We start from the raw sequence: 23,515 nt of genomic DNA, 5'->3' as shown, positions 1-23,515 counted from the left end.
TCTCCCGAGTCCGTACGGGAGTTGCAGCGATGAGACAAGACTGTAACTACGAAAAAGGGGTAAAAGTAACAAAATAAACAAATATAAAAAAATGTATAGTTTGGACACACCTACTCATTACAGGGTTTTTCTTTATTTTTACTTTTTTCTACATTGTAGATAATAGTGAAATAATACATATGGAATCATGTAGTAACCTAAAAAGCGTTCAACAAATCAAAATATATTTTATATTTGAGATTCTTCAAAGTAGCCACCCATTGCCTTGATGACAGCTTTGCGCGCTCTTGGCATTCTCTCAACCAACTTCATGAGGTAGTCACCTGGAATGAATTTCAGATGTGCCTTGTTAAAGTACATTTGTGGAATTTATTTCCTTCTTAATGCATTTGAGTCAAACAGTTCTGTTGTGACAAGGTAGGGGTGGTATACAGAAGATAGTCCTATTTGGTAAAAGGCCAAGTCCATATTATGGCAAGAACAGCTCAAATAAGCGAAAATGACAGTCTATCATTACTTTTAAGACATTTCAAGAACTTTGAAAGTTTCTTCAAGTGCAGTCGCAAAAACCATCAAGCGCTATGATGAAACTGGCTCTCATGAGGACCGCCACAGGAAAGGAAGACCCAGAGTTACCTCTGCTGCAGAGGATAAGTTCATTAGAGTTACCAGCCTCAGATATTGCAGCCCTGCTTCACAGAGTTCAGGTAACAAACACATCCCAATATCAACTGTATAGAGGAGTCTGCGTGAATCAGGCCTTGGCCATGGCAAGAAGAGACTTGCTTGGGCCAAGAAACAGGAAATCTGTTCTTTGGTCTGATGAGTCCAAATTTGAGATTTTTGGTTCCAACTGCTGTGTCTTTGTGAGACGCAGAGTAGGTGAATGGATGTTCTCTGCATGTGTAGTTCCCACGTGAAGCATGGAGGAGGAAGTGTGATGTTGTGGGGCTGCTTTGCTGGTGACACTGTCTGTGATTTATTTAGAATTCAAGGCACACTTAACCATCATGGCTACCACAGAATTCTGCAGTGATATGCCATCCCATCTGGTTTGGGCTTAGTGGGACTATCATTTGTTTTTCAACAGGACAATGACCCAGCACACCTCCAGGCTGTGTAAGGGCTATTTGACCAAGAAGGAGAGTGATGGAGTGCTGCATCCGATGACCTCGCCTCCACAATCACCCAACCTCAACCCAATTGAGATGGTTTGGGATGAGTTGGACCGTAGAGTCAAGGAAAAGCAACCAACAAATTGTCAGCATATGTGGTAACTCCTTCAAGACTGTTGGAAAAGCATTCCAGGTGAAGCTGGTTGAGAGAATGCAAAGAGTGTGCAAAGCTGTCATCAAGGCAAAGGGTGGCTTACTTTGAAGAATCTAAAATATAAAGTATATTTTGATTTGTTTAACACTTTTTTGATTACTAAATGATTCCATATGTGTTATCTCCTAGTTTTGATGTCTTCAGTATTATTTTACAATGTAGAAAATAGTAAAAATAAAGAAAAACCCTTGAGGTGTGTCCAAACTTTTGACTGGTACTGTACATCCATACACTAAAACGTTTGTACTAATAAGCAGCAGACGATAGGCAGACAGGCAGACCAGACAGTCAGACCAGACAGACAGGCTGAGAGACAGACAGACACAGACTTCTTTCCATTGGTCTGCTGGAGTGAGAGTGTCGGTGGGAGATGTTTAGTCTCCCTGTGGGCAGGTATAATGCTCCTCTAATACACACTGGGACTGTAGGCCTCACACATGCATGGCATATTTTCACAGGGGCGCAAGTTTATTTTCACAGGTGAAAACATGCTAACAATGAGAGTAGCGGGAGACTTGGCCACGTGAGCGATGCTCGCTGATCAGGAGCTCACAGATACCGTACAAAGGAGCGTTTATTTCACTGCTCACCATGGGCTCTTTGCAGGTTGATTTATGTAACGTTGCGTTTCAATTTGCTCTGCAAGCAAGAATTTTAGGTTGGTAAGAGACCACTGGACCTAGACACAGTTGACGGATAAATGTGTGCGTGTGGTGTGTGTGTGTTTGAGTGCGTAGCGTGCACGCCTGCAAGTTCTCGCGCTTTTCGACCTATATAAACAGTCTTTTCTGTGTTTTTTCCCTTCTTTTGAGAATAAACAAAAAACACAAAGTATCTCAACCCAATGGCAGCCATGAAAGACAAATACAATCCCATTCACTGATTAATGATGCCACACCGGCGTCTGTGTTTGCTCAAAGAGCAGCTTGGAGAACAGAGGCAGTCAGGTGTAGAAACGCCAGACAGAACAAGAACGACAATGGGCCCCAGATTAGATCCAATGCCTCCGGGGGGGAACTGTTGCTGAAGTTGATGCTACGAACCGAACGCAAGCCATCGCTCAGCCGCGACAACCACACCTGTCGCAGTTGCCGGGTGATGGAGAAAAGGGACTGATTCCCACCTTTTATCTCATTGGTTGGAAACTGTTTGTTTACGTCTGTTGGGGCATGTGGTTAAAACAGTAAGGGCTCGATTCAATAGGTATCGTGGAAGTTCAGCGTTACAGCTTGATTGAAAATTAAAGGCAATGTTTCCCGCGTTAGCGGAGACTGCATTCACGGTAAACACTGCATATGTCGGCTCAATCGGAAATGACTTCATCATTTCTGTTGCGCAATCTGTAATGTTTCAGCGATACAGATTAAATAGAGCCCTAAAATATCACAAATGATCACGATGAAGTTTAACCTCCATGGTCGTGGAGCTTGGTTGAATGTCTACTGCACTAGGAGACAAAATTCACACTGACAAAAAGTACATAGTATTTGGGCAGCTTAACTTCAGTACAAAGTTATTATATATGCCCCTTTCAAAAAGTAGGTAGTAGACATTTGTTATTAGGCTACAAAACTGTCATAAATCAAGCCATGTGAGTGTCTTCTTCCTTCCGATGAGGAACAATTTTAGGAAGAGACCCGGAGTAGACCGGGGGCAAAATGTGAATGAGAAGTTCATCTCAGTGCAGAATATTGCTGAGAAAGACGGGAGTTTGAGGTGTTCTGCGTCAATGGGCACACTGGTGACGGATTAGGAGCCAGAAATATGGAGTTGTCCTATCGTGAAGCTCATAGTGATGGTCTTCAGGAAATGACTCTGACAGGTGAATCTGTGATGGATAGTTTGTATGAGCTCACTCAAACAATTCTACTCAAGCTGAGATATAAAAGCAAAAAGTGGCAATTATTTCAATGTTTTTCTGTTTGCGTGCTCTGTATTGTAATTTGTTCGCTACTCTTACAGACTAGACCGTCAAATTCTTCAAAGGGCAGAGTTATACAGGTTATTTGTTTTAAGGTAATATCTGTGCTAATATTAATAAAAATACACATTTTCTTCCACAGTATATTTGGGCACTAATATATGCTAGGTCACTGGCACCACTGCTCAAAGACGCAAGGTCAAAAAAGTTTAGTGTAGCAGTGGGAAGTGTACCAGAGTTTTGTCTGTACAACATTGCCACCATGTGGATAAAGATTTTATTTCCAAACCTGGATGAAAAAGTCCACTGTATAGACAGACACTCCTCATTCGACTCAACTTCCTTGGGTTGACTCGCACTCTCTCTCTCTCTCTCTCACACACACACACACACACACACACACACACACACACACACACACACACACACACACACACACACACACACACACACACACACACACACACACACACACACACACAAACATGCTATGTATGTCTCTTAGTTTGCCTACCCCTACCACACAACACACACGCATACATACACATACCCACCCACAACCCTTGGCCACCTTAAACAATGTCCAATCAGAATTAAGATAAAAGCAGGGCAAAAACATCCAGATACATTTTGGGGAGGATCTTAGAGCACCTGATATTCCCAGGCGGTCTCCTTCCAGCAGTGGTGGAAAAAGTAACACATTTACATACTTGAGTAAAAGTAAAGATACCTTTATAGAAAATGACTCAAGTAAAAGTGAAAGTCATCCAGTAAAATACCACTTGAGTAAAAGTCTAGAAGTATTTGGTTTTAAATATACTTAAGTATCAAAAGTAAAAGTATAAATCCTTTCAAATTGCTTATATTAAGCAAACTAGACGGCACCGTTTTATTTATTTTTTATTACAGATAGCCGGGGGCACACTCCAACACTTTGACACCATTTACAAATGAAGCATTTGTATTTAGTGAGTCCGCCAGATCAGAGGCAGTAGGTATGGCCATGGGTTTTCCCTTGATAAGTGTGTGAATTGGACCATTTTTCTGTCCTGCTAACCATTCAAAATGTAACAAGTACTTTCAGGTGTCAGGAATGTAGTGAAGTAAAAGTTTTTTTTATTGCAATTCCCCTTTTCACCCTACATTTGTATCAGAAGTCTGATGGAACTATGTTGTGATAAGAGTGTCAGCTAAATGACCAAAATGTAAACATTAATACTTTCAAAGCATGCTGGATATTATTCTAATGACCTCCGTCGTCGAAACAAGGCCAAATGCATGTACAGTGCATTCAGAAAGTATTCAGACCCCTTGAGTTTTTCCAAATTTTGTAACGTTACAGCCTTATTCTAAAAAAAAATATATATATTATATCTACACACAATACCCCATAATTGCAAAGAAAAACAGGTTAAGCATTTTTGCAAATGTATATAAATCAAAAAACGCAACTATCACATTTACATAAGTATTTAGACCCTTTAATTAGTACTTCCTTGAAGCACCTTTGCCAGCGATTACAGCCTTGAGTCTTCTTGGATATGATGCTCTAAGCTTGGCACACCTGTATTTGGGGAGTTTCGCCCGTTCTTCACTGCAAATCCTCTCAAGCTCTGTCAGGTTGGATGGGGAGCGTCGCTGCACAGCTATTTTCCAGTCTCTCCAGAGGTGTTTGATCTGGTTCAAAACTCTGGCTGACACACTCAAGGACATTCAGAGACTTGTCTCAAAACAACTCCTGCGTTGTCTTGGCTGTGTGCTTAGGGTCATTGTCCTGTTGGAAGCTGAACCTTCGTCCCAGTCTGAGGTCCTGAGCGCTCTGGAGCAGGTTTTTATGAAGGATGTCTCTGTACTTTGCTTCGTTCATCTTTCCCTCGATTATGACTAGTCTACCAGTCCTTAACGCTGAAAAACATCCCCACAGCATGAAGCTGCCACCACCATGCTTCACCATAGGGATGGTGCCAGGTTTCATCCAGACGTGACGCTTTGCATTCAAGCCAAAGAGTTCAATCTTGGTTTCATCAGACCAGATAATCTTGTTTCTCATTGTCGGGAGAGTCCTTTAGGTGCCTTTTGGCAAACTCCAAGCAGGCTGTCATGTGCCTTTTACTGAGGAGTGGCTTCAGTCTGGCCAATCTACCATAAAGACCTGATTGGTGGAGTGCTGCAGAGGTTATTGTCCTTCTGGAAGCTTCTCAGAGGAAGAGGAACTCTGGAGCTCTGCCAGAATGACAATTCGGGTTCATGGTCACCTCCCTGACCAACACCCTTCTCCCCAGATTGCTCAGTTTGGCTGGGCGGCCAGCTCTAGGAAGAGTCTTGGTGGTTCCAACTTCTTCCATATAAGAATGATGAAGGGCACTGTGTTCTTGGAGATCTTCAATGCTGCAGACATGTTTTGGTACCCTTTCCCAGATCTGGGCCTCGACACAATCCTGTCTCGGAGCTCTATGGACAATTCCTTCAACCTCATGGCTTGGTTTTTGGTCTGACATGCTCTGTCAACTGTGGGACCTTATATAGGGGCGGCAGGTATCCTAGTGGTTAGAGCATTGGACTAGTAACCGGAAGGTTGCAAGATCAAATTCCCGAGCTGACAAGGTAAAAATCTGTCGTTCTGCCCCTGAACAAGGCAGTTAACCCACTGTTTCTAGGCCGTCATTGAACATGAGAATTTGTTCTTAACTGACTTGCCTAGTTAAATAAAGGTAAAATAAATATAGACAGGTGTGTGTGTGTGTTTCCAAATCATGTCCAATCAATTTAATTTACCACAGGTGGACTCCAATCAAGTTGTAGAAACATCTCAAGGATGATCAATGGAAACAGGATCAACCTGAGCTCAATTTTGAGTCTCATAGCAAAGGGTCTGAATACTTATGTAAATAAGGTATTTCTGTTTTTTATAAATTTGAAAACATTACTAAAAACCTTTGTCATTATGGGGTATTGTGTGTACAATTTTTAAATACATTTTAGAATAAGGCTGTAACGTAACAAAATGTGGAAACTTCAAAGGGTCTGAATACTTTCCGAATGCATTGTATGTAGGGCTTAAAAATGATAGAAGAGTTGACCATGGAAAATACAATATGTGGGTATGGGGCTAGGCTAATGTGTGTGTGTGGAATGTGTTATGTACTGAATTCCCTCAGATAAAGTTTGATGCAGTGTAGTAAAGTACTTAAGTAAAAATACTTTAAATCACTACATAAGTAGTTTTATGGGGTATCTGTACTTTACAATTTATATTTTTGACAACTTTAACTTTTACTTCACTAAATTCCTAAAGAAAATCATATACTTTTTACTCCATACATTTTCCTTGACTCCCAAAAATGTTGAATGCTTAGCAGGACCGGAAAATGGTGCAATTGACACGCTTATCAAGAGAACATCCCTGGTCATCCCTACTGCCATCTGGCGGACTCACTAAACACACATGCTTCATTTGTAAATTATGTCTGAGTGTTGGAGTGTGCCTCTGTCTATCCATAAAAAAAACAATAAACTAAAACAATGGTGCCGCCTGGTTGGCTTAATATAAGGAATTTGAAATTATTTATACTTGTACTTTTGATACTTAAGTATATTTTAGCAATTACATGTAATTTGATACTTAAGTAGTATTTTACTGGGTGACTTTCACTTTTACGCGAGTTCTTATCTATTACATTTACTCAAGTATGACAATTGGGTACTTTTTCCACCACTGGTTTGATGCCACTGAACCAGTTGCTACGTTGTCGTGTTATCCTTATGTTTAGCATGAGGAGATTTGACATAACAGAATGTGCTTGTCGTTGCGTGTAATGTGTCAATCCTTCTATACTCTAGGTGGATGGGATCCTGTGCCTGGCTGACATCCTGACCGATGAGAACAGTGCTGAGGCGGCGAGGGCTGAGGCAGCGGCGGTGGTGGCCCAGATCACCTCGCCTCACCACACCTCCACCCAGCACTTGGGCAGCTTCTTAGAGAGCATGCAGGACATCGTCACCGCCCTCATCCGTGAGTTGCTGTACTTGGTTGCTGTACTTCAGGGATTTGATATGGCCACAGGTCCTTGAGCTAGATCATTATTCATTCTGAAACACTTTAAAGGCCCACGCTTTAATACGAAAAACAAAAGAACGGCAGCTAACTTTGTTCTGGGATGGGGCTGCGGAAATGTGACCACTCTCAAATTCATAGACGGAGCTATGAATGTAAGGTCAAGATGAGGTTGAGATGATTTCCGGAGATAAACGTGTGCATGTGTTTCTTCCAGAGTTGTGCGAGAGTGCCTCCTGTGGTGAGGTCTTCCTCCTGGCGTCTGCTGCCCTTGCCAACATCACTTTCTTCGACAGCATGGCCTGTGAGATCCTCCTTCAGCTCAACGCCATCCACATCCTCTTCCAGTCCTGCAAAGACCGCCAAAGAGTGGATACTCCCTACTCTAAAGATCAGGTAGAAGACACACTGATCCATAGCTAAAATGTGTTGAGCGTGGTCAAATCTCTGGTGTAACATGCCCTATTGACTGTGGTCCTTTTTAGGTGGTGACCATCTTGGCAAACCTCTCTGTTTTGGAGCAGTCTTCATCTGAAGTCCTGCAAGAGAAGGGTATGCAAAAAAACTATGTTTTTACTAGTATTTGATATCTCAAGTTTCAAGTTTTATTAGTAATATGTCCAGGATACACATGGTATATACAGTTCAATGGAATGTTTACTTGCAGGTTCCTTCTCATCAATGCTACAACAATAAGAAATAATAAAATATAAGAATATGAACATTTAGTAAATGGCTCAGTAGAACAGAATAAACGTTTTAGCATAAGTATAATACAGGAAGGCACTGAATGAGGATGACTTCACAATTGACATCTCCACACGTGTGTTCACTGGTCATGATGGAGAAATTGATTAATATCAAAGAATGCTATCAAAATTATTGCAGATAAATGACAGAATCACACAGGACAGCTAAAGGGAAAAACCCATCCATTGTATTGCAGTTAAAATCCTCAAGATGGCAACGTAAACCCACATTTTTGTCATGTTGCCTGCTTCTTCAACCCTATTAGTTTGTCGTCTGACCTGTTGTTGTTTATGTTTTGTATTGAGCCCCTGCCTCTGTGTTTATCTATTTTTTCATATTCTGTGTGTTTTGTATCTATGTCCTCTTACGGCAGGGCCAGCCCGCCCATGAGGTAGGATTAGGCGGCCGCCTATTGTGGCAAATTGACAAGGGCGGTATTTTCCAAGTTAATTGACAAAGACGCACCTCTAACAACACATAAAACCTCACATAATTCTGCCCCAAAACAATTTCTCTCAACCAGTGGCATTTGGGTTTTTGGTGAGCGCCGATGCTGCCCTGTGATAAGCAGTGCACACTTTATTTCATGCACGTTACCTCCGATCAAATAACCTAAATAGTGCACAAACAGGTCAAAGTAAAATGGACAAAATGGAATGGACAATGAAGATACTCTACAACTGCTGTCTAGGAGTTTCAACTCATGGGCTAAATTGTCATGAATCAGTGGTTTCAAGTTTGTATCCATCATTTTTTTACGAGCTGATCATAGCGAAAAAGAAAATACTTCTGCATTTCCCTCTGTGTAAACATTGCAAATAAGCTCAGGATAATTCCTGATAAAGTTTGGTAACTGATATTCAGAGCTTAAATAGCCAAATTGATTAGTCACAGAAATCAGGAATAATAAAGCCAATGCAACGGCCTGTTTTACAAATGGTGGGCCTACCACATGGATGGGCATTCATAAAATTCCATTGTGGGCTGATACTGTAGGATACACCCCAGTAAGCACGGACTGATGTCTTTCTTTGGTCCTGTCTGGACATCTTTTTTTTGTGTTTTACAAACGGTAAGCCTACCATGTGTATGGGCATTTATAAAATTCCATTGTAGTGGAATTTTTTTTCTTCTCCATTGTACTGTAGGCTACACCCCAGTAAACACAGGCTGACGCCGACATCTTTTTTTTGGTCCTGTCCAGACATCTTTTTTTGGCCCAAACATACACATCAATGTTTGGTTCAGATTTGGTCCAGTCTGGACCGGCCTTGAATTGGTCCAAAAAAGACATCTATAAATTACAGATTTTCAACTTTCCTTCAGAACTGAAAAATTATCCTGTTTTCAACATCCGGAAAATACGTATTTTCAATGTCTGGAAAATACGTATTTTCACCTTTTGTTTAGAACCTAAAATGAACCTAACTTCAACGTCTGAAAAATATACTGAACAAAAATATGAACGCAACATGTAAAGTGTTGGTCCCTTGTTTCATGAGCTGAAATAAAAGATCCCAGAAATGTTCTATATGCACAAAAAGCATATTTCTCTCACATTTTGTGCACAAATTTGTTGACATCCCTATTAGTGAGCATTTCTCATTTGCCAAGATAATCCATCCACCTGACAGGTGTGGCATATCAAGAAGCTGATTAAACAGCATGATCATTACACAGGTGCACATTGTGCTGGGGACAAAAGGCCACTCTAAAATGTGCAGTTTTAAATGCCTTTTCAACATACTTTTGCTTACTGGGACTATTCTAGATTTGCAGGGTATAGGAGGGCTACAATTTTTTGGCCTTGTCTACGGCGGGAGAACGGCCAGTAGCGGGCATGGTCTACGGCAGGGCCCCCAAGTTTTCTGAGCCAAAAACAATGTATACACTTTTTTTATTTTATTGTTGGACATAAAATACTGTAAAAACCCCAGGAAATCAGCTCCAAGTGATTTTAATTTAAGAAATCTGTTCCCAAGTATTACCACGCATAATAGAGACATGGGATCGTATACAAATGTAAACAAGGTTTGAAATGATTATGTTTTAGTCAAACATATCTGTTTGGGCTTCTTGCGGTGAATTTGCAGTCTACAAATTATTTGTAATTATGTTCATGCCCCCCGACCATCCGCTCAAGGAAAGAATCTGCCCGCGGTTGAATTTAGTTGATGATCCCTGGTCTACGGCCTCTGACTGTCTGTGTTGTGTGTCTACGTACTCTGACTGTGTCTCTGTTGTTTGCTAGGTATTGAGAGACTGCTCCAGCTGCTGGGCGAGAAGCCATCCTCCTCCAGTCCATCGGAGGGTGCGGCATGCGAGCGGGTCCAGCAGAAAGCCGCTGTCACACTGGCCCGTCTGAGCAGAGACCCGGACGTGGCCCAAACAGCCATCCAGCTGCGAGGTATAGGCCATTGCTCTGGGGTCAAGTTTCCCCTAGGTACAGATCTAAGATTAGCTTCCCTCCCCCAATCCTACATTTCACAATTAGTGGGGAAAATGCTAAACTGATTCAAGATTAGTGTTTAGAGGCAACATCCCCCTAATTCATAGGCCATCGGCTTCTCTGCTACTTAAGCGTATAGCATTTAGACTCTCAACTGCTGTTTTGGCCTTTTACTTTTTATTTGCATTCAAGATCTCGACTGGGATGACCCCACTTTTGAGACATTTTGGTGTGATGTGTCCAACTCGCAACAGAAGTTCCCTCTAGGGGGGATATCTATTTATAGGAACTGATTTTACTAGAGGAAATTCTTACCTTTGAAGCCTTTTTTGGCTCTCTTAGGGCTCGATTCGGTATAGCGTGATTCAAATTTAAAATCAAAGCAAATCAAATTACATTTTATTGGTCACATACACATGGTTAGCAGATGTTAATGCGAGTGTAGCGAAATGGTTGTGCTTCTGGTTCCGACAGTACAGTAATATCTAACAAGTAATCTAACAATTCCACAACAACTACCTAATACACACAAATCTAAAGAGATTTAACCTCTCTAGGCTAGGCGGGACGAATTCGTCCCACCTACGTAACAGCCACGGCTATCCTGTGGCGCGATTTTCAAAACCTTCAAAATCCTATTACTTCAATTTCTCAAACATATGACTATTTTACAGCCATTTAAAGATAAGACTCTCGTTAATCTAACCACACTGTCCGATTTCAAAAAGGCTTTACAACGAAAGCAAAACATTAGATTATGTCAGCAGAGTACCAAGCCAGAAATAATCAGACACCCATTTTTCAAGCCAGCATATAATGTCACCAAAACCCAGAAGACAGCTAAATGCAGCACTCACCTTTGATGATCTTCATCAGATGACAACCCTAGGACATTATGTTATACAATACATGCATGTTTTGTTCAATCAAGTTCATATTTATATCAAAAACCAGCTTTTTACATTAGCATGTGACGTTCAGAACTAGCATACCCCCGCAAACTTCCGGGGAATTCGCTAACATTTTACTAAATTACTCACGATAAACGTTCACAAAAAGCATAACAATTATTTTAAGAATTATAGATACAGACCTCCTCTATGCACTCGATATGTCCGATTTTAAAATAGCTTTTTGGTGAAAGCACATTTTGCAATATTCTAAGTACATAGCCCAGGCATCACGGGCTCGCTATTTAGACACCCGGCAAGTTTAGCACTCACCATAATCATATTTACTATTATAAAAATTTCATTACCTTTTGTTGTCCTCGTCAGAATACACACCCAGGACAGCTACTTCAATAACAAATGTTGGTTTGGTCCAAAATAATCCATCGTTATATCCGAATAGCGGCGTTTTGTTCGTATGCGTTCCAGACACTATCCGAAATAGTAAAGAAGTGTCACGCGCTTGGCGCAATTCGTGACAATAAAATTCTAAGTATTCCATGACCGTACTTCGAAGCATGTCAACCGCTGTTTAAAATCAATTTTTACGACATTTTTCTCGTAGAAAAGCGATAATATTCCGACAGGGAATCTCCTTTTCGGCAAACAGAGGAAAAAATCCCAAAGGCGGGGGCGGTCGGGGTCACGCGCATAAGCTAGTGTCTCTTGATGGGCCACTTGAGAAAGGCGATAATGTGTTTCAGCCTGGGGCTGGAATGACAACATTCTGTTTTTTCCCGGGCTCTGAGCGCCTATGGACGACGTGGGAAGTGTCACGTTAGAGCAGAGATCCTTAGTAAATGATAGAGATGGAAAAGAAGTTCAACAAATGGTCAGACAGGCCACTTCCTGTAAAGGAATCTCTCAGGTTTTGACCTGCCATTTGAGTTCTGTTATACTCACAGACACCATTCAAACAGTTTTAGAAAATTTAGGGTGTTTTCTATCCATATGTAATAAGTATATGCATATTCTAGTTACTGAGTAGGAGTGGTAACCAGATTAAATCGGGTATGTTTTTTATCCAGCCGTGTCAATGCTGCCCCCTAGCCCTAACAGGCTAAATAAGAATATGTACATATAAATATATGGATGAGCGATGGTCGAGCGGCATAGGCAAGATGCAATAGATGTTATAAGATACAGTATATACATATGAGTAATGTAAGATATTGTGGCAGACGGCAGGGAGAGGTGAGGGGAGTAGTGATTGAAGGGAGATACCTTGCAGCCCGCTGGCTGTGGTAGATGGACTTCCTGCCCCAACGAGGAGAGCCTGTGGATCATTAAGCCAGGGAGTGCTTGGGGATAAAAGAGGAAGCGGCCTGCACAAAGGTGCAGAGAAAGGAGAGGGAAGCGTATGTTATGAAGAGTGTGAGAAGTGTGTGATTACCTGTTGTGACCTGGACTGTCTGATTACCTCCACTGTGTACCGAACCGGTTTGGCTGGGGACCTGAGATTTAGGATTACCCCTGGAGAACAGAACGGACAATGAAAATGGATTGTGGACTGTGAAATGGTTGGTGAATTCCCCCCTTTTCCCCAGTGTGCAAAACTCCCTAATAAACTCCACATTTGCATTCTAGTTGTGCTCCTTGTGCGTGTTTGGTTATTGAACTTGGTGATGTGGAAACCCCACATCGTTGAACCTGCTATATGTGGTGGAGAATGCAGGCAACCCAAACCAAACCCAATAACTAAACAGACACAGAGCACAATGGAAGCATTGGTGAAAGAGCTGGTGGTGGTGAACATAGCCCTTTGAGGCTTACCTCGAAGGTTTGGAGAGGATGGCGGAGAGCAATGGCCCCATGAGCAATGGGCCAGCCGGCTAGCACCCTTCCAGTCAGGCATGGCACAGAAGACCTATCAGGATCTGACGGCTGACCAGGAGACACATTGCGAGGGGCTGAAAAAGCAAATTATGCGCCGGTATGGTTACACCCTGATTAGCAGGGCACAAAGATTCTATGATTGGGCGTATGATCCTACAGCATTCCCCCGATCATAAATGCATGATCTAATTAGACTGGCCAAGAGCTGGCTAACTGCTGAACCACTAATGCTCACGCCCATTGAGAAAGTGGTCATAGATACATTTCTATGCTCTCTCCTGTTCAAAGCTAAAAGGTTAGCAAGCCAAGCTAACCCGCAGAGCGCAGATCAGCTGGTGGAACTGTTGAAGGGACAACAGGTGGCTTTGGAGTTCCTGCACAGCGGACAATCACGGAAGGCGGAACCCTCCACTCGCCTGAAGGAGCGGAGGACCACGCCAGGACCCCGGCCAAGGATGGAGGGGACAACAACAGCCAACTCCCCGAGACAACGCGCTTACTGGACAGCAGGAAATGTCCTTCGGCCTCAGGGACAACGGCAAAGGGACAACACATGGGGCCAGTGGGAGTCGTCCCGAACCTGCCTGTGCCGGTCCTTATTGGGAGGGATTTCCCGATGTTCCACCAACCGTGTACCAGTATGTCCGGAGACGTGAGGAACTGAGGGAACCAGAAGCCCGGAGAGGTGGGAGGGATGCCAGAAGGAGGGATGCCCAGATGTGTGGATTCCAGGAAGTGGAGGGGGTAATTCAAATCACCAACCCCCATTTTTCTATAAAGAAGTTGCTATATCAGGTTGTGAAGAATGACGAATGTATGTTGTTGTTGTTGTTGGTGCCCCATCCCTTTGTACCATCTGTCCTGCAGTTGGCGCACTCCCACCTTCTTGGGGCTCACCTAGGGGTGGAGAAAACCTTAGACAGGATCAAGGCACGATTTTATTGGCCGGGGGTGAAGAGAGCAGTGGAAGATTACTGCCACAGTTGCCCAGAGTGCCAGCAGGTGGCGCCTAAACTCCACTTTCGATGCTCCTTAATTCCCCCACCTATTATTTCAGTCCGTTTTCAGCAGGATCGCAATGGATCTCGTGGGACCTCTACCCAAGAGCAACCGAAGGCACCAATACATCCTAGTGATTCTGGAATATGCCACCAGGAACCCGGAAGACATTCCCCTGCGCACTATGGCCACCAAGGGAATCGCACGTGAGTTGTTTATGCTGTTCTCCCGAGTAGGCATCCCCGACGAGATATTGACCGACCAGGGCACCCCGTTCATGTCGCGAATCATGAAGGATCTATGCAAACTAATGAAAATAACCCAGTTGCACACCTCAGTGTATCACCAGCAGACCGATGGGTTGGTGGAACAATTCAATCGAACCCTGAAGCAGATGCAAAAGAAGGTGATGGAGGCAGACAGAAAGAATTGGGACCAGCTGCTACCCTACCTGATGTTCTCGATCCAAGGGGGAGCAGCTGAACCAAGTACAGAAGCAGGAGCTGAGGGAGTTGGTCGGCCGGAACCAGGATGTGTTCTCCAGTGACCCAGGACACACCAATCTGGTAAAGCACAGCATCATCCCCGAACCCGGGAAAAAGGTGAAGTTGCGACCCTACCGCATACCGGAAGCAAGGAGAGAGGCTGTCAAGACCGAGGTAAAAACAATGTTAAAAGCTGATATAATCGAATAGTGAGTGGTGCAGCCCCATAGTGTTGGTGCCGAAACCAGACGGCACCATTCGCTTCTGTAATGATTTTAGAAAGGTAAATGAACTCTCAAAGTTCGACGCCTACCCCATGCTCCGAATTTAGGAATTAATCGAATGGCTAGCGACCGCCCGCTTTATCAGCATGCTCGACCTGACGAAGGGTTATTGGTAGGTGCCCTTAGCTCTCGAGGCACGGGAGAAAACTGCTTTCGCCACCCCTGATGGACTGTTCCACTACAAGAAGCTGCCCTTTGGGCTGCACGGGGCCCCAGCCACCTTCCAGAGGTTGATGGACCAGATTCTCCATCCCCATCGTGAGTATGCGTCAGCCTACATCGATGATATTGTGATCCATGGGAGCAAGTGGGAGACACATCTAAACCAGACGAGCACGGTACTGCAGGCCTTACGGGAGGCGGGGCTAACAGCAAACCCAAAGAAATGTCGGCTTGGCCTGTGGGAGGCTGAGTACTTGGGGTCCTTGTCTGCCCGCCCAGGTGATGAGGACAGAAGAGACGGAAAAAGCCTTCAAGGACCTAAAGGGAGCACTGTGTTCTGGACCTGTGCTGGTGACCCCGGACTTCCCCAAACCACAGGAGGTACAGACTGATGCATCCAAAACAGGGGTGGGTGCCGTCCTATCACAGCTACAAGAAGGTGAGGAACACCCAGTCATGTACATTAGCCGGAAGCTGTTGCCGTGGGAACAAAGATATTCTACTGTGGAGAAAGAATGTCTAGCGATCAAGTGGGCACCTGGTGATGCTGAAATATTACTTATTGGGACGGCACTTCACCCTCGTAATGGACCATGCACCACTAGTTTGGACGTTACAGAATAAGAACACCCCCTGGTTCCTATCCTTACAGCCCTTTGCTTTCTCTGTCGTACACTGATCAGCCGCAGCCCATGGAAATGCTGATGCCCTCTCCAGAAGGGATGCTCTAGGGAACTGGAAGGAGATACCTTGCTTGCTGGCTCCACCACCCGAGCCATATATGGACTTCCTGCCCCAACGAGGCGAGCCTGTGGTTCATTAAGCCAGGGAGTGCTTGGGGATAAAGAACGGAGTGGCCTGCACAACGGGGCAGAGAATGGGAAAGGGTGTGAGGAGAGACAACTAGCTGTCTGATTACCCCCACTGTGTACCGAACCGGTTTGGCTGAGGACTCGAGTTTTAAGATTACCCCTGGAGAATGGAACGGACAACGAGAACGGATTGTGAAATGGTTGGTGAATTCCCCCCTTTTTCCCAAGGTGCCAAACTCCCCATTTGTATTCTAGTTGTGCGTGTTTGGTTATTGAACTTGGTGACGTGGACACCCCACACCCTTGAACCTGCTACAATATGTAAACATTGTTAAAGTGTCATTATTTAAAGTGACTAGTGATCTATTTATTAAAGTGGCCAATGATTTGAGTTTGTATGTAGGCAGCAGCCACTCAATGTTAGTAATTGCTGTTTTAACAGTCTGATGACCTTAAGATCGAAGCTGTTTTTCCAGTCTCTCGGTCCCAGCTTTGATGCACCTGTACTGATCTAGCCTTCTGGATGGTAGTGGGGTGAACAGGCAGTGGCATGGGTGGTTGTTGTCCTTGATGATCTTTTTGGCCTTCCTGTGACATCGGGTGCTGTAGGTGACCTGGAGGGCAGGTAGTTTGCCCCCGGTGATGCGTTGTGCAGACCGCACCGCCCTCTGGAGAGCCTTGCGGTTGAGGGCGGTGCAGTTGCCGTACCAAGCGGTGATACAGCCCAACAGGATGCTTGCAATTGTGCATCTGTAAAAGTTTCAGGTTTTTAGATGACAAGCCAAATTTCTTCAGCCTCCTGAGGTTGAAGAGGCGCTATTGCACCTTCTTCACCACACTCTGTGTGGGTGGACCATTTCAGTTTGTCTGATGTGTATGCTGAGAAACCTGAAGCTTTTCACCTTCTCCACTACTGTCCCATCGATGTGGATAGGAGGGTGCTCCCTCTGCTGTTTCCTGAAGTCCACAATTATCTCCTTTGTTTTGTTGAGTGAGCGGTTGCTTTCCTGACACCACACTCCGAGTGCCCTCACCACCTCCCTGTATGCTGTCTCGTCGTTGTTGGTAATCAAGCCCACTACTGTTGTGTGTGTGTGTGTGGTCTGCAAATTTGATGATTGAGTTGGAGGCGTGCATGGCCACACAGTCATGGGTGAACAGGGAGTACAGGAGGGGGGCTGAGCACGCACCCTTGTGGGGCCCCAAGTAATGTTTATGGAGACTGCATTAAGGATAAACGCTCAATCGGAAATGACCTTAAATTTGAATCGCGCTATACCGTGGATCTCCGGTGATATGGATTGAATCCAGCCCTAAATCACAGTAATCAAAGGAACTTTATGTAGAACAATCTGCAACACAATTGCTAAACTAACCATGGTCTTCCATTTCTCCAGCTGTTCCTCGACTAATCGAACTGTGTCGCTCACCAGCAGAGAGGAACAACAGCGACTCTGTTCTGGTTGCATGTCTGGTATGTATTAGATCTTTGAGTATGTGTTAGTATGATTGTCTGTGTACAATAGTTATATTCCTGAGAATGTGTTTGAACGTGTATTGTATGTACATTTTTAAAGCCTCTGCTATGTATATTTCCCATACACCTGTACTGCACTCTGAAGTAATATCTTTCCAGTGCATAAGTGTACCTAATTACTTAGACGTAAGTAATGAGAGGTTGATGTCCATGGGGCAAAGTAGAAAGACACTGCAGTCCTTGCATCTGAACCAGTCTTCTCATTATAAGGAGATCCCGCTATGTAGCCGGGTATGCTTAAATAGGCACATATCATACATATTCCTGTTCATCCTTCCTGTATCATTCAGTCAGCCTGCTCATAATTGATAAGGCCAGATCACAGGCTAGATAAAGAGCTCTTTAGATCTGTGTGTAAGAGTCATAGGCTTAATTAAGACTGCTGGATGGCTCTTGCACATAAGGGCTATCTCCTTCACTGTTTTACAGTGTTTGCTATAATCAAGTCAATTTAATAGGATTTTTTTTTAATCGCTATCGTCAGGGGTAAAATTGAGATATTGTAGGACTTGAACCAGCCTTCAAAGAGGGTTGGCATTCAGAGATAATGTTGTTAACTGATATGTAAATATGTGGTATTCCCCTGCTGCAGAACTGTAATTTTGTTTCATACTGCCATGCTCCCTCTTGTTTTAATACAAAATACTGAAGCAGTCATGCACTGCAGTCAGTCAATCCTCAGCCCATCAGCAAGTAGCTGAAGTATTTACAGTGTCTTCGGAAAGTATTCAGACCCCTTGACATTTTCCACATTTTGTTAGGTTACAGCCTTTTCCCTCATCAATCTACACACAATACCCCATAATGACAAAGCAAAAACGGGTTTTAGAAATGTTTGCTAATATCACATTTACATAGGTATTCAGACCCTTTACTCAGTATGACGGTACAAGCTTGGCACACCTGTATTTGGGGAGTTTCTCCCATTCTTCTCTGCAGATGCTCTCAAGCTCTGTCAGCTATTTTCAGGTCTGTCCAGAGATGATAGATCGGGGGCAAGTCTGGGCTCTGGCTGGGCCACTCAAGGACATTCAGAGACTTGTCCTGAAGCCACTCCTGCGTTGTCTTGGCTGTGTGCTTAGGGTCGTTGACCTGTTGGAAGGTGAGTCTTTGCCCCAGTCTGAGGTCCTGAGTGCTCTGGAGCAGATTTTCATCAAGGATATCTCTGTACTTTGCTCCGTTCATTTTTGCCTCGATCCTGACTAGTCTCCCAGTCCCTGCTGCTGAAAAACATCCCCACAGCATGATGCAGGGATGGTGCCTGGTTTCCTCCAGACGTGACACTTGGCATTCAGGCCAAAGAGTTCAATTTTGGTTTTATCAGAGAATCTTGTTTCTCATGGTCTGAGAGTCTTTACACGGAACCCAAACCAGCTGCGCGCGTGCGCCATCGTGCATAAATGTATTTTGTCCCCCCACACCAAACGCGATCACGACATGCAGGTTAAAATATCAAAACAAACTCAACCAATTACATACATTTTGGGACAGGTCGAAAAGCATTAAACATGTATGGCAATTTAGCTAGCTAGCTTGCACTTGCTAGCTAATTTGTCCTGGGATAAACATTTAGTTGTTATTTTACCTGAAATGCCCAAGGTCCTCTACTCCTACAATTAGTCCACACATAAAACTGTCAACCGAATCGTTTCTAATCATCTCTCTTCCTTCCAGGCTTTTTCTTCTCTTGACTTTATATTGCGATTGGCAACTTTCATAAATTAGGTGCATTACCGCCACTGACCTCGTTCGTCTTCAGTCACCCATGTGGGTATAACCAATGAGGAGATGGCACGTGGGTACCTGCTTCTACAAACCAGTGAGATGGGAGAGGCAGGACTTGCAGTGCGATCTGGGTCAGAAATAGAACCAATTTCTATTTTAGCCCTTGGCAACGCAGATGCTCGTTGGTGCGCGCGAGCAGCGTGGATGCAATAATTGAATAACATGGATTTCTACATTTCTGTCAGAATGACCATCTGTCACGCCCTGACCTTAGAGAGACGTTTTATTTCCTCTAGTTTGTTTAGGTCAGGGTGTGATATGGGGTGGGCAATCTAGGTTGTGGTATTTCTATGTTCCATTCTATGTTTTCTATTTCTTTGTGTTGAGCAGAGTATGGTTCCCAATCAGAGGCAGCTGTCTGTCGTTGTCTCTGATTAGGAATCATACTTAGGCAGTCCTTCCGTGTGGGATCTTGTTTTTGGTACAGCTCAGTAAAGCCTGCAGAACGTGACGTTCGGTTTCTGTTGTTTTGTTATTTTGATTTAGTGTTCTGAGTTACAATAAATATGAGCACTTTCCACGCTGCACCTTGGTCTACTCCTTTCGACGATCGTTACACCTTCGGGTTCTTGGTCACCTCCCCGACCAAGGCCCTTCTTCCCTGATTGCTCAGTTTTGGTACCCTCCCCCAGATCTGTGCCTCGACACAATCCTGTCTCGGAGCACTAAGGACAATTCCTTCGACCTCTTAGCTTGGTTTTTGCTCTGACATGACTTTATATAGACAGGTGTGTGTGTGCCTTTCCAAATAATGTCCAATCAATTGAATTTACCACAGGTGGACTCCAATCAAGTTGTAGAAACATCTCAAGGATGATCAATAGAAACGGGATGCACCTGAGCTCAATTTCGAGTCTCATAGCAAAGGGTCTGAATACTTATGTAAATACGTGTTTTTTTTATTTATATATATTTGCCAAAAATTCTGAACCTGTTTTTGCTTCGTCATTATGGGGTATTGTGTAGATTGCTGATGTTTTTTCTTATATTTAATCCATTTTAGAATAAGGCTGTAACATAACAAAATGTGGAAAAAGTCAAGGGGTCTGAATACCTTCAGAAGGCACTGTATATCTGCGAATCAGCAATATCTAGCTCTATAGTCTATTGCTCTACAGGTAACTGCCAAAATAAAGGAAACACTTGAGTAAATGATGGATACAAAGTATATTGAAAGCAGGTGCTTCTACACAGGTGTGGTTCCTGAGTTAATTGAGCAATTAAAACATCCCATCATGCTTAGGGCCATGTATAAATATGCCCATTATTTTGGCTACCATGGATAGAAGAAAAGATCTGGGACTTTGAAAGAGGGGTCTTAAAAGAGCACAGCGGGTTTAAAGGGTGTGTGTCTCAGTCACCAGATCTCAACCCAATTGAACATTTACGGGAGGTTCTGGAGCGGTGCCTGAGACAGTGTTTTCTACCATCAACAAATTATGGAATTTCTCATGGAAGAATGGCGTCGCATCCCTCCGATAGAGTTCCAGACACTTGTAAAATCTATGCCAAGGCGCATTGAAGCTGTTCTGGCGGCTCTTGGTGGCCCAACGCTCATTTTGTCAGTTACCTGTATATAGATTAATCTTATTTTATGCTATGTCATGTGCTATAGTGCAGTCATTGGAATAGATGTTGAGTGTCTTCACTGATCCATTCCCCTCCTTGTGCTTTGCAGGCTGCCCTGAGGAGGCTGGCGGCGGGGTGTCCAGACAGCATCGAGGCCGCCGACCACCAGCAGCTGATCAAGCCCAGACTGGTGGACTCTTTCCTGCTGTGCTCCAACATGGAAGAGAGCTTTGTATGAGAAGATCCAGAGCAGAGGGGTTGGGTGCTCAGCAGTGGAGGCTGCTGAGGGGTGGTCGCCTCATAATAATGTCTGGAATGGAGAAAAATGGAATGGTATCAAACACGTGTTTGACTCCGTTCCGCACATTATCATGAGTCGTCATCCCTTCAGCAGCCTCCACTGGTGCACAGGTACTGGGGGAGTCGCAGTGAGCTTTTGTTTCAGCTTGAGACTTAAAAACACAGACAAAGGAAGGGTTGATGAAATCAGTCCCTATATCCCAACGCACGCCTTGACTGTTTACCAAAGAAATCTGAGCATGAACGGAATTGCCGTTAGTCATTTCAGAACTTCCATTCTCAGAGTACATATCACCAAAATTTGAGGACAAGCTGGTAAGCTAAAATAATGTACATGATGGAAGCATTCATGAATTAGTACCAAAATCTCCTTAGTGTTTTTAACACCCACAGTGTACATATGGGACCATCATTAAACCAAGTGTTAAAAAGTCAGTGGGTGTTAGAAATGTACAAAGTTACCCATAATGAATCAAGAGCTGTTTTTTAAAGTGTTAGGCTCCTAACACTGTGGGTGCTAGAAAGGAAATTCAAAGTGACAGATAATGAACCAAGAACACTTTAAAGGTAGACTCAGCGATATGACGTAGAAGCAGAACGTAAACAGCGGTGGGTCAATTTCCGCAACAACAGCGTTGAAGCGCAAGGCTCAACTTCTCCACTATTCTGGTGCCCTGGCAACCACACTATGAACAACCTGAAGTGAACCTGTGCACACGTGCAGAAACTGTGTGACTGTATAGTCCTGTATCTTGCTCATCTCAATATCTGAGGTGCTGCTCGTTGCAACATTTCACCGAGTCTACCTTTTGAAGTGTCAGGCTCCCAACACAGTGTAGGTGTTGGAAATGAACAGCTTGTTGGTCAGTTCCTGCATCATTTTAAAATCAGTCAGTTTGTCAAAGATTTCACTGACTGTCTATTTTACATCTTGTCAGCTGCCAATTTAATGGGTTGTTAATATATTAGAAATTACTATTGTGCTCTGTTACTTTCAGATAAGAATTTGTAAAATGAGTTTGTGGCACAAACAGTATCTTGTCAAGGTATTTGATTACATGATCTAATTAAACCTCCCTAGTTCAGAGTTAATAAAATAGGTTACTGTTTGGAGCAGAAGACGACTCCTGAAGTAGGTTTATCTGGCAACAAAGTTATTTGAAATTGACCATATTGTATTTTACAATCTCGCCTTAGATCTCAAACATTGTATTTGCTACCAAGAAACATAAATGGATCGTAAAACACAATATCTGCAGTGAAACTGTTTTAAAAAAGATATATATTTAAAAATAAATGACATTGTATAGCATGCATATACTGTAATAAAGGGAGCATATCTTATAACGGAATGTTGTGTTTGTTTGTCACTGTCAAGACAAGTATCCATTCAGAAACTGACTCCATTGAAACTCGGCTTCACTACTGTGCTAATGTGACCAGAAAAAGCTATGAAGAACAAGAGTAACACGGCACGCCAAAGGTAGAACTTGGCTCATCAAAGCGAGACCATGTCACAGGAGATGACTGTTCAATTATCAATGATGCCTTATATCCCTTCATAAGGCCTAATGAGGGCCTAAGGTCCATAGCCACGCCTCTCTCACGAGAGCTGCTACACTGCCAGACATACATCTCCAAGGAACAATGCTCAAATTTGTTTCTTTATCACTAACAAAATGATGTCGTCCCCACAGTGACCGTACGTACATACCCCAACCAGAAGCCATGGATTTCAGGCAGCATCCGCACTGAGCTAAAGGCTAGAGCTGCCGATTTCAAGGAGCAGGACTCTAACCCGGAAGCTTATAAGAAATCTCGCTATGCCCGCCGACGAACCATCAAACAGGCACAGCATCAATACAGGACTAAGATCGAATCGTACTACAGCGGCTCTGACGCTTGTCAGATGTGGCAGGGCTTGCGAACTATTACAGACTACAAAGGGAAGCACAGCTGAGATCTGCCCAGTGACATGAGCCTACCAGACGAGCTAAATTACTTCTATGCTCGCTTCAAGGCAAATAACACTGAAACATGGCATGAGAGCACCAGCTGTTCTGGAAGACTGTGTGATTATGCTCTCCACAGCCGATGTGAGTAAGACCTTAAAACTGGTCAACATTCAGACGGATTACCAGGATGTGTACTGCGAGCATGCGCTGGCCAACTGGCAAGTGTCTTCACTGATATTTTCAACGTCTCCCTGTGCGAGTCTGTAATGTCAAAATGTTTTACCTGTTAGGGCTAGGGGGCAGTATTGACACGGCCGGATAAAAAATGTACCCGATTT

General features: G+C 43.7%; 1 protein-coding gene across 3 annotated transcripts in view; it reads left to right on the top strand.

Annotated features, from left to right (window-relative positions):
- LOC106561064 (protein inscuteable homolog) overlaps positions 1 to 22,569 on the top strand; it is a 98,648-nt gene extending 76,079 nt beyond the window's left edge. For all 3 annotated transcript variants that reach the window (XM_014124676.2, XM_014124675.2, XM_014124679.2), the window contains 6 exons: positions 7,091 to 7,262; positions 7,522 to 7,700; positions 7,790 to 7,856; positions 10,306 to 10,461; positions 17,429 to 17,505; positions 21,032 to 22,569. In XM_014124676.2, coding sequence (XP_013980151.2) covers positions 7,091 to 7,262; positions 7,522 to 7,700; positions 7,790 to 7,856; positions 10,306 to 10,461; positions 17,429 to 17,505; positions 21,032 to 21,160 — 780 coding nt within the window. In that variant the 3' untranslated portion in view covers positions 21,161 to 22,569. The remainder of the gene's footprint in view (positions 1 to 7,090; positions 7,263 to 7,521; positions 7,701 to 7,789; positions 7,857 to 10,305; positions 10,462 to 17,428; positions 17,506 to 21,031) is intronic.
- The last annotated feature ends 946 nt before the right edge of the window (positions 22,570 to 23,515 follow it).

Source organism: Salmo salar, chromosome ssa10 (genome assembly GCF_905237065.1).
Source record: "Salmo salar chromosome ssa10, Ssal_v3.1, whole genome shotgun sequence".
Lineage (NCBI taxonomy): Eukaryota > Metazoa > Chordata > Actinopteri > Salmoniformes > Salmonidae > Salmo > Salmo salar.
This window is presented reverse-complemented; position numbering and strand designations above follow the sequence as displayed.